The following is a 12,058-nucleotide window of genomic DNA, read 5'->3' as shown; positions in this document are numbered from 1 at the left end:
GCTTTAGTGTTGTTGCACCACTAGCTATTACCGTGATGCTGCTCCAGTCTTTAATGAGAAATAAAGAAAAGAAACATAAAGAAGGAAGAACAGAAGGAAAGAAAGAAAGAAAGAAAGAAAGAAAGAAAGAAAGACAGAAAGAAAGAGAAAAAAACAGACAAAAACCTCATGACATCCCAAAGTGGTTTACAGCCAATTAAGAAGTTTTGAAATGTAGCCACTATTGTAATGTAGGAAACATGGCAGCTAATTTGCTCAGGGCAAGATCCCACAAACATCAATGAGGTGATGGCCAGATTAACTATTTTTGTGATGTTGATTGAGGAATAGATATTGCCCACCAGGGAGAACTCCTCTGTTCTTAATTCAAAATAATAGCATGGGATCTTTTACACCTTATCAAAAAGGCAGCACCTCTGACAGCATAGCACTCCCTCAGTACTGCACTGAAGTGAGAGCCTAGATTTTGTGCTCAAGCCTCTGGCGTGGGACTTGAACCCACACCCTCTGACTCAGAGGTGAGAGTGCTACCACTGACCCAATGCTGACACTTTTAAGCATAGCATTCTCCCACATAGTTTTGAAAAGCAATTTAAGGCACTTTATATTTGGTGCTTGATTAGACCGGATCGCAGGAGACCAGCATACATATACTGCACATTGATAAATCCAGCTCGCTTAACCTAGTGGCAGAACTGTAGACCTATGCAGTAAGACCCTTTTGGTCAGTACTTTGCAGTAAGTACGTTGGATTTATTAGTGTTAACTTGGGGAGCTGACACTGTACACAGTTCTCTTGCAATTCGACTTAAACTAACATCGAATCTAAGGGGGGAGAAATTTGTTTTAGCCAGGAAAGTTGCCGGTGTGACACCGACAACCAGAGTTAATAGCCACTGAAAGTGGCCACAACTCTATTGGGGTAAAATTTGTCTGACGGAACAGCGCTTATCTGCCATGTAACACCATCCTGGTGGTGTGGGGGAGGCATCCGAGGAGAAGTTTGTCTGGAAGAGAGGCTGTGGAGCTCGCAAAGAATTGTAGACAATGAAGAGGTCTGAGAAATAACGGGGGCCATGCACACTGAAGCAATACAAAATAAAATGTAGTGAATCAATACATTGTTCAGCCTTTACTGCCTTTTAAGAAATATTCAACATTTAAAAGATGTTCCAAATGTGAATATTCAGGTGGTAAAACTGAATTACCTTCCTAACTTCAACAAATGTGAAAACTGCCTCAGCACTAACACAAATGGCTCAGCAAGCCAGCGAAGGGGAACCGGGGGTCTCGCACCAGCACCCCAGCTTTGTGCAGGGATTCAACACTGCAAGATAGGCTCTCTAGCCACAGGTGCCAGGAGGTCCTCCAGAAAGAACGATTTGGGACCACATCACCGTCACTGCCAGCACTACCTGGTCCAGTGTCCAAAGAAGCTTCAAGACCTCAGACCACTGGTCAAGATCAGTGAATGCATCTTCAAAAGTCGTTTCCTACCAACTGCACTACTAGCCTCACACACTGCTCAATGCACGACCCCCGACCACAATCACTCAGCTACCAACAATCTGCACTAATCACGAGGCACATCTCCCATTTCTAGCCTCACGTCACCCCCTTGGATGGTGCTATGGAGTGGCGCTAAGGGGAGCAATTTCTAACCCAAAGCTCCTTGTGTTTTCTGATCTTTGGAGAAATTTCTAAATCCTTGTCCTTATTGACAGGCGCCTTTGTGACAGAAGAGAGGGATTCAGTTGATGTACACAGCAGGCCCACCAGCAAGTGCCTCTCATTGTAAGACTATGGATCATTGTCTGCAGTGATACTTGGGATTAAGACAAGCAATCAGCCATGATTTGAAAACATTACCACAGTCAGACACTAGCCATTCATGGACACCTCTCTCTGTATTAAATTTTTTAATGATAGAGCCAGGAAGACATTATGAATATATGTATAATAAAACTGGAGTGGGACTTGAACCCACGCTCGCCTCTGAGTCAGAAGGTTGTGGGTTCAAGTCCCACTCCAGGGACTTGAGCACAAAAAAAATCTAAGCTGACACTCTCACTGCAGTACTGAGGGAGCGCTGCACTGTCGGAGGTGCCGTCTTTCAGATGAGACATTAAACCAAGGCCCTGTGTGCCCTCTCGGGTGGACGTAAAAGATCCCATGGTACTATTTTGAAGAAGAGCAGGGGAGTTATCCCCGGTGTCCTGGCCAATATTTATCCCTCAATTAACATCACTAAAAACAGATTATCTGGTCGTTATCATATTGCTGTTTATGGGAGCTTGCTTGTGCGCAAGTTGGCTGCCACGTTTCCCACATTACAACAGTGACTACACTCCAAAAATACTTTATTGGCTGGAAAGCACTTTGAGACATCCAGTGGCCATGAAAGGCGCGATAGAAATCCAAGTCTTTCTTTTATGGGCATATTAGATTTCCAGCAATTGAATATAATCCTTTCTGCTGGTGTAAATTACTTTATTCAAAGAAAGTGCATAAGGTTCTTTGAACATGAAATCTAAGACTCCAAAATAAGCAGTCAGAAATCTTTTACAGTTTCCGTGGTGTTGGCTCTGCATTCAATGGACAGTGGACATAGCAACCTGTTACCCGGGCCAATGCAACTGTGACCTGACTGATTCAACTGGACATTGATGACTGACAATTGCCTGAAAAGCCGCCTACAGGGATCCCAACAGGGTCACAGGCACCGAGAGTGGGTGCTGCAGTCAGCCTCACTGCTGCTGGCAATGCTGTGCACTTATTTAATGCACTCTTCAAGGCTACATGAAATTCATGACAATGCTTATTCAGCATTCGATTTTTCTAGCCTGTGGCAGTGACCTTCACGCTGGTTATTAAGGGAAAGATTTAATTATGGCCGGTATCTAAAAAAACTAAAACATTATTGTGTTTCATGATTTTGAAACCTTTAATTTTTATACCTCCCTGCCCCACTCTATTTGGGGCGCCAGTGTCAGTATCAAATGCTCCCAGATCAGGTGTAACATCGGTTAGCAGCAAGGTAGCACTCCAATCCAGTAAAAGCATTCACTCCATGGCTTCAACTGTGTGATTTTCTTATTTCCAATAAGCCATCCTTGTTGCTTCTGAAAGTGAAGTTGACAGTTTTGTGCAATCTGTGCCAAATTACAGACACTTTTGTGTTGTGGATCGAGGGCCACTGGTAACTGGGTTTGAAACTCTTCAGACTCAAATCCCATAGTACCCTTAGGGTCAGTACCAAGATAAGACTTGAACTCATCAGCCTGAATAGACCTTGAACTTAGGCTTCAGAGGTGAAAGAACATTGCTCCAACTTGCTCAGTACTCATTCCTTTGGAACTTAAAAGCAGGCAATGTCTTTTTTTAGATTTTCTTTTTAATATTATAGTATTGGAACAGAGAAGGCTAAGAGGAGATTTGATAGAGGTGTTTAAAATCATTAGAGTAAATAACGAGAAACTGTTTCCAGTGGCTAAAGTGTCAATGAGAGGGCACAGATTTAAGGTAATTGGCAAAAGAACCAGAGGTGACATGAGGGAAAACGTTTTACACAACGAGTGGTTAGGATTTGGAATGCACTGCCTGATAGGGTGGTGGACACAGATTCAATAGTAGCCTTCAAGAGGGGATTGGATAAATACGTGAAGGAGAAAAAATTGCAGGGATATGGAGAAAGAGTAGGGGCATGGGACTAACTGGACTGCTCTTCGAAAGAGCCCGTGCAGACTTGATGGGCCAAATGACCTCCTTCTGTGCTGTACTGTTCTATGATTCTACTACAGTAATAGAACTGTAGAAAGAAGGATATGCAAGAGTAGTTACAAGCTCTGGCCACATATTTTTCTGTATTTTCCTAATGAAAAGCATTACTATTTGATTTATACATCATGTATTGTAATGTGGAAAGACCACACATTTGAAATTAGATGCCTGTTAGAAATAAAGAATTGTGAATATTGAATGATTCATCAATATTTCTAAAACATGATGGTGTTGCATCAGAAATGTAGGGTGCCGTTTATGATATTTTACACTTACAAAAATGTTAATAGTTGTACCCAATTGTGGAGTTAGCTTGGATCCATTGCTTATTTCACAGTGAGTGTGTTCTGGGTCATCCATGTGCTTTATGCTTGTACAAATATGAAGTGGAGTCAGTGGAAAATAAAAGTGCTGCTGGTGTCCAGCATGGATTTTAAGAGCTTTCGCCTGTCTTGACCTTACGCTCCACAACTCTCTTCCTAAATCCCCATTGCTTTGACACTTCTCTCCCTCCCTTTTAAGAGTTTTTTTTTTACTGTCTCTTGCACTATGCTTTCAGTTATCTCTCCTAACTATTTTACTCCTTCATGGCTTCGGTTTCTCCTTCTCGAAGCACGTTGGGATATTTACTATGTAAAAGACAGTAAGTTACAAAAAGCAATGTCTCCTGGCGCATCACAGAAGCATGAGGAAACCTACACTGAGCCTAAGGAAATACTAGGAGGGGTGATCAAAAGCTTTATCACAGGTGAGTTTTAGGAGGGCCTTGAAGGAAGTGTGGGAGTTGGAGGGGTGTAGGGGTTTCGGGAGAAAGGGTTTAGGGAGGTAATTCTGGAGTGTGGGCCCTGGTGGGGTGGGGGTCAAAGGCACTGCTAAAACCCACCTGTGTTTCTATGTTGATGCAAAGAGAGGAAACATAGAAACTTAGAAAATAGGTGCAGGAATAGGCCATTTGGCCCTTCGAACCTGTACTACCATTCAATATGACCATGGCTGATCATGCAACTTCAGTACCCCATTCCTGCTTTCTCTTCATACCCCATGATCCCTTTAGCTGTAAGGGCCACATCTAATTCCCTTTTGAAAAATCTAACGAACTGGCCTCAACAACTTTCTGTGGTAGAGAATTCCACAGGTTAACAATTCTCTGAGTCAAGCAGTTTCTCCTCATTTCGGTCCTAAATGGCTCACCCCTTATCCTTAGACTGTGACCCCTGATTCTGGACTTCCCCAACATCAGGAACATTCTTCCTGCATCTAACCTGTCCAATTCCGTCAGAATTTTATATGTTTCTATGAGGGGTGTACAAGAGTCCAGACTCAGATGAATGGAAATGTGTTATGTGTGGCGGGGGGGGCGGGAACGGGGGGGCGGGTGGAGGGGTTGTATAACTTCTTCCTTATATATCATTATGTCATCTGGGTACTGCAGTTGTACTTACATTTGCATTATCTCCCTACACTGCCCTCATCAGGCTGCCCTGGAGGGCCAAAGAGGAGAAGCCACCTTTTCCCCACCCACTTTCTTCAGCAGCATTGTCAGGGTTGTATCAGTAAATGAGGTGTTCTTCTGGTGTGCTGCTACATTATGTGCCTAGACACCCACATTTGTGCCCATGTTTGTTCAGCTGTGTAACCCAAACTTCTCTTTAAATTGCTGCTGCAACTATTTAAAGGGTGGTAGCAGCCATTGCTGCCTGCCATCATGTGTGCTCCCAGCTGAGGGCTGCTGTGCAAGTGGGAGCACACATGATGGCAGGCAGCAATGGCTTGCACAGAACAGCCAATTAGATGCACCCCTTAAAGTTTTGGTGGGAATGGCTGTGTGAGAGCACTCAGGGATAAGGGGTGGTGGAGGTGGCCTGCTGTGGATCATTATCACCCAAGAGTGCAGCTACTGGAAAATCCACCCTGTCAACTCTTGGTACTAATATGAAAACGTCCCTTTCTGATCCTGGGCTTCTTTCCTTTTTGGTACGGGTATTGTGGCAGTGGATGTGCTGGGCTGGCATGGCTCTGGAGGAGGTCTTTCCCATCCCTCACATGTCTCTAGGCAACAAAGGGTGGGAGTACGATGACTTCAAGTCACTGTGCTACTGTCCCTTCTCCCCAGCTGGGTAATTGGATTTAGAGTAAAAAGTTGTGAGGTCTATGTCACTGCAAGGGCTGCCAGCCTTGGACTGGTACCCATTCAGGACTCACTCCAGTTACCACTTCAAATGCTGCGTTTGATGTTGGACCCTTTCAACTTGATTATATTTTAAAATGACAAGCCACTTCTCCACAGAGAATGTTTTAGACGCAATTGCCTATGGAATCTATAAATTCTACTCTTTGAATCTTGTTTTAATTGAAAAGTTTTAAAAAAAAATCTGTTCCACTTTTTTAAACACAATGCAGTCTTGCTGTTAGTTGTGTGGATGTACAACATACTTAATGTATCTGTGTGATTATCTGACTGCAAACATACGGAAACATACACATTGCACAATGCTGGTAAGTTAAGGGCATTGTGCAATGTGACATTTCTACATTGCAGATTAACTAGAGAAGGCAAGGTAAACCGAGAAGTTAAATGGGATTTAACTGAACTACACAACACCATTGTGTCAGTTAGAAAGTCAAGAATACTAACATATGGTAATGGATTAGACGGGTTTTTGTCTGCAGTTGGTGGATTGTATATATAAGTAATGCCTGCCCATGCGAATTCTCACAAATAGTCGTAGTGTTGGAAGTGGGAAAAAAGAGTATTTGACATGCATGTAATACTTTGGCATCAAGCCGCAGCAAGTCTAAAACCCTGCCAACTGTCATTATCCTTCTGGTAAATTCAGTTCTTATAAACTGTGTGATAGCACAGGACTGCATAGTTCCCATTGAACCAAAGCCTGTCTGAGTAGCAGCATTTTCCATTCTTGAATGGGACTGTTGGCCTCATGGGGATTTGTGTCTTAGAATGTGGTAAGTGATTAGATTGGCCCAGGTTTTAAAATGCTTCACTGTTCTACTGCTGCTGAAAGACATTTCCTACTCTTCCCAGCCAGCTTTGTCAAAGCAGTGGATTATCTCTGTGGTCTTCTTTGTGATGTGTATTCTAACCTAATGCCAGTTTACTAAAGGCTTGCGCTATGCAAGAAAATGTTCTCTATCTCTTTTTCTGTACTTTTCTATAACTTGATTGTTAAGTCAAGATAAAAATAATACTCTTTATTACTTTTCATCCCTGTGCATCAATGCAGTTGGGATATAAAGATTTATAATATAATTGAGTTTATCAGGTTTTTAATAGATCCAAATATAAAATAACAATAAGGGGATTAGCCAGCATCACAAACAACAACAGCACCCAAATCCAATACAATTAGTTCACGCACATCTTTGGAACCTCTCAGATTGTACTACAGTTTTTAACTCTATTCTAACTATAGCCACAAAATGACTGTTGGCAATATTAGTGAAAGAACACTTTAATGTGTTCATATGCTGTTCCCCTATCTTCCATTGCAATGGTGCCGTTGACCAGTTTATTTTAAATGGGCTGATGCCTTTGTTAAAATCACAAACAAATGAATGCCATTAAAATACATTAAGGGTCCGTTTGTGGGCCATAAAACCAAAGGGCTGGATTTTCACCTCAGTTAGCCGCCAGACATTACCGACCGGGAGTGCAGCATTTAGCGCCCTGAGCGAAAATTCATTAGAGACTCACCAGGGGCACAAATCAGTAGTGCTTGGCTGCTGACGATCACTCAGATCGTGACGTGTTTCTGGTGCAACGCCTACGCTTGTGTCCCGGTCAGAAAATTAGGTGCGGCCGTTTCATTTAGTGGCCGCCAAGAACAATGTCTGGAAAAACAGTCGGTACAGGCTTGCAGAGTCGTTAACTGGTGGCTACTTAATGGGATGAGGAAGCGTTTCCCTCGGAGGTCACAATCAGTGCAACGTTTACACACAGCGTGGTGATGAGTCTCCGAGTTTGCAAAAGCAGACAGAAATAAGAGTTCAGCTTGAGAAAAAGTGATTTTGTAAACTTTAACGTGTGCATTACTATCCGCTTTTCCCGGGATCTGAATCAGAGTTCAGCACATGCGCAATGGCGCGGTTAAATTTAGCTCCAGCATTTTCGTTAGCGTCCCCCCAGCTGGTGTGCAAAGGCTGATTTAGTGCCCATGTCAGCTCTTCGACCGATTCTGACGAATTTCTGGGCGGAGGGCGCAAACTTTTTCAAGGCGTTAAAATTACTGCTTCGCCTGGGTTACCGCCCCAAATGAGGTGCGACTGAATTTCTCCCCATAGAATGTTGCAGCACAGAAATTGTCTGTTTGTCAAGTTTACCTCCAAATGCTGCCTTGTCAAATCCCACTCTTCTGCACTGTGTCTATATCGTTTAATATCTCAGCCAGTCAAATCCCACTTCTCTGTCCCCATACTCTTCAATATTCCTTTTTTTTGAGCAACTATCTAACTGCCTTTTATAATAATTTACAGACACTGCTTGAGTAACACTTTGTGGCACTGAATTCCACATTCTAACCACCGTCTGTGTAAAGATTATTTCTTCTAACTTCCCTGTTAAGATCATCTTTGCGATCATCTTAAATATGTGCCCTCTCATCACCATCTCACCAACCAGTGTATACAATCTGTCACTATTTACCCTCTCACAACCCTTCATATACTTGAAGGCTTTTATCAAATCACCCCTTAAGCTTTGCCAAAAGCAATTTCTAGGCTCATGTCCAGTCTTACAGATCAACCCAGAGGGCTGTGGATGCTGAGTCTCTGAATATATTCAAGGCTGAGATAGATAGATTTTGGGGGCCTAAAATTGATGAAGGCCTCCGCCCGCTCAAATGCTGCCCAAAGGAGCACCGATGGCCATCGAGGTACCTGACGGTACTTTCGGTGGGCTTTTCATCGGAGAGGTCCCTCAAAGGTCGGTGGGCGGTAAATGAGCGACTTGCTTGCCGCCCAAGTGCTGCCGAGGATGGAGTTGGGCCCATGGAGGGTCGAAGAGCTGAAAAGCAAAAGCATAAAAACATTTTTAAAACCATCTGAAGACCTTCAGGGGACCCCATCCAGGTAAGTCCTTGTAAAGAAAAAAAAATTACAAAAAGTGTACTCACCTTTTTTTCCTCATCTTCTTACCTATCATTGGGGATAGACCAGCCTCCAGCCAGCAGTCCACTCCCGTTCTGCCGCCAACTGCCGTCGACTCCCGCCTGCATTAATATCGCAGCTCGGCGGGCGGGAGGTCAATTGCGCGACTTGGCTGTCCGCTGACGTCGGCAGGCGCTTCCCGGTGGCTCTCTCCTCCTGCCCGCTCCAGAACGCTCCAGGCCATGTCGAATGTGGTACTGGGTGGTTCGACCAGAGGAATGTTGGCGGCAGTCAGTGGCAGTGGGCAGTAAGTTCTTCAATTTCAGGCCCAGTCTAGGGGAAATCAAGGGATATGGAGATTGAGTGGGAAAGTGATGTTAAGATTGAAGATCAGCGATGATCTTATTGAATGGCGGAGCAAGCTCAAGGGGCTACCGTATGGCCTACTCCTGCTCCTATTTCTTATGTTCTAATACTATAGATCCAAGTAAACAAGTTTCAGATCAGTCTGAACTGCGGAATGAAGTTTTCTGAGCTAATAGTCATTATTTTCAATAGTTCTTTCAACATCCCATCTCCTTGCCTTTCTCTGTTCAGAGGGTATTCTGGTGTTGTTTTCGTTTTTCCCATGGCTGGAGCAGAGTGAGTCATCAGACAGTGGTTCTTCCTCTCCTGGAAAGTAATGGCTCCCCATGTTTAATTGGAAGAAGACTTTGAGATCAATTTTCACAAGACTGTTTATGACTTTAGTTTTTGTCAAGACTTGAACAATGTTTTCTATTAACTTCAAATTGTAATCGGTTTGTGCTATTTGCACTTCAGTTCAGGACAGTAGGACTAGTCCAAGGACTGGCTTAATTCCCTTCGCACGGCATCATGAATTAAATGTTTGTATGTTCATCAAGGCAAGGGAAATAGAAGACTTCCCCATTTTAGGCATAACGGTTTAGTAAAGAAAGACTTGCATTTATATCGCACCTTTCTTGACCACCGGATGTCTCAATGCGCTTTACAGCCAATGAACAACTTTTGAAGTATAGTCACTGCTGTAATGTGGGAAACGCGGCAGCCAATTTGCGCACAGCAAGCTCCCATAAACAGCAATGTGATAGTGACCAAATAATCTGTTTTTGTTATGTTGATTGAGGGATAATTATTGGCCAGAACACCGAGGATAACTCCCCTGCTCGTCTTCAAAATAGTGCCATAGGATCTTTTACGTCCATCTGAGAGGGGAGGCTGGGCCTCAGTTTAACGTCTCACCCAAAAGATGCCACCTCCAACAGTGCAGCACTCCCTCAGGACTGCACTGGAGTGTCAGCCTGGATTTTTGTGCTCAAGTCCCTGAAGTGGGACTTGAACCCACAACTTTCTGACTCAGAGGCAAGGGTATCCAGAACTTTCAAATCAGTTATTACACAATCAACTACCAAGAAACTTCAACTCTAGCGAACAATTGGTTCTATCCCTAGACTCAAGGAAACATCCCTTTTTTTCTCTAATATGATTTTCCCCCCACAAAATAGCCTCACTACGAAAGAGATTGTCAATTTTATGTTGTGCGATGAAAACTAGGTTGAGTACTAGGTGGAGACTGCACAATCGCATTTCACATAAAGAATTTGCATTTACCTACTATCTGTCACATCCTCAGGATGTCCCAAAGTGCTTCAGAGTCACTGAATGACTTTTGAAGTGCAGCCACTGTTGATCTGGCACAATTACTGTAGTGAGTGTAGTATGGAGTCTTCTGGTGTGCTTACTGGCTACAGCAAAGAAGCACTCTGACAACAGGAGATAGGTTTGATGAGATCCAACGATTTGTTACTTTTTTCCAAACTAGGGAAATCATGCGTCATGAAATTAGATCATTCCACTGAGCATTCAAAGTTCCCTCAGCTTTGAAATGATACACATCTGACAAAGTCTGGTACATTACTTTGTGTTGTTTTATAAAACATGAGTCTTAATTCTCACGTTCCCAGCAGGAAGCTGTGCTAGCAGTGGGTACAGGTCAGAGAATCGGTGCCACAATTTTGTAGCCCTGTCTCCAACCTGCACTCCTTCCGAGCATGTCTTCCACCCTGGGAATGGTGGAATGAGCCTCACGGTTATTAGAATGCCCACAACCATTAAACAGATGTTTCATTTAACATAGCTAAATAAAGTAAAAATCTGACTCTTTTATTTAATTTGTAATTATGGAACTTAAAAGATTTATTGTCTCTCTTTGTATTTAGAAAATGTAAATCCCCATTTAAAATGACAATCCGCATACGCACGCAAAGAGGAAAAGTGTCTCTGCGGTCTCCAGTTGGATCTCTTCCTTGTTCACTGTCTAGAAAATCAAGATTCCAAAATTCGATCGAAAACTGTGGTGTGATTTCAGACTGCGAGAGCAACATTTCAATTCGTAAAAAGAAATGCAGCCTTCGGTTTCCAAGGATCAAAAGATGTTTGAGTGCTCCCCCTGGATCAATAAGGTAATTACATCCAGGCATTCAAATTTCCTCAGGTTACTGAAAATGAATTTTTCAACTTTGTCTTCCACATAATGAAGAATGAAAAGAACTTGCGTTTATTTAGCACTTTTATCATATTGCTCAGCAATGTCTCAAATGTCCCAAAGCGCTTCACATGCAATGAATTACTTTTGAAGTACAGTTACCATTGCAGTGTAGGTCAACAGAGCAGCCATATTGCACCTAACAAAGTCCCACAAACAGCAATTAAACTATTTTGGTAACATTGGTTGAGGGAAGAATGTGGGCCGATGAAAGTAAATGCATATTGCTCAAATACATCTTCATCCTATTAAATTGTTATTATCCTCTTTGCATTTTTTTTTAATGTAAGCTAGATTCTCCATGCTCTTCAGCAACCCCTTCTTTCCCCAGTAGGTACCACTCGCCAGCTCAGGAAAGCTTCTATTTGACCGTGCTTTTGAACCAGCCACTCACAAGCACATCATAACAGTGAAGGTTGACTCACCTTCCAATTTGGCCAACCTCATTCCATGTGGTGCCTTCACCCCTGCCCACTCTCACCGCCCCAAAAATCAAGCTCAACTGGGAAAGGGGAAAGTTGCTCACTATTTGAGTTTTAGGAATGATTTCTTTCAGAACTACTCCTTTGTACTACACTAAAATTAAAATAAATCTTAAAACAAAAATAT

The 12,058-nt window shown here is 42.9% G+C and overlaps 1 protein-coding gene across 6 annotated transcripts in view; it reads left to right on the top strand.

Moving 5' to 3' along the window:
- The window catches only part of LOC139280046 (doublecortin domain-containing protein 1-like), a 761,217-nt gene that overhangs the window by 60,552 nt on the left and 688,607 nt on the right, over positions 1–12,058 (top strand). For all 6 annotated transcript variants that reach the window (XM_070899504.1, XM_070899503.1, XM_070899506.1 and 3 more), the window contains one exon: positions 11,124–11,366. In XM_070899504.1, coding sequence (XP_070755605.1) covers positions 11,124–11,366 — 243 coding nt within the window. The remainder of the gene's footprint in view (positions 1–11,123; positions 11,367–12,058) is intronic.

The sequence above is a fragment of the Pristiophorus japonicus genome, chromosome 14 (assembly GCF_044704955.1).
Source record: "Pristiophorus japonicus isolate sPriJap1 chromosome 14, sPriJap1.hap1, whole genome shotgun sequence".
Classification (NCBI taxonomy): domain Eukaryota; kingdom Metazoa; phylum Chordata; class Chondrichthyes; family Pristiophoridae; genus Pristiophorus; species Pristiophorus japonicus.
This window is presented reverse-complemented; position numbering and strand designations above follow the sequence as displayed.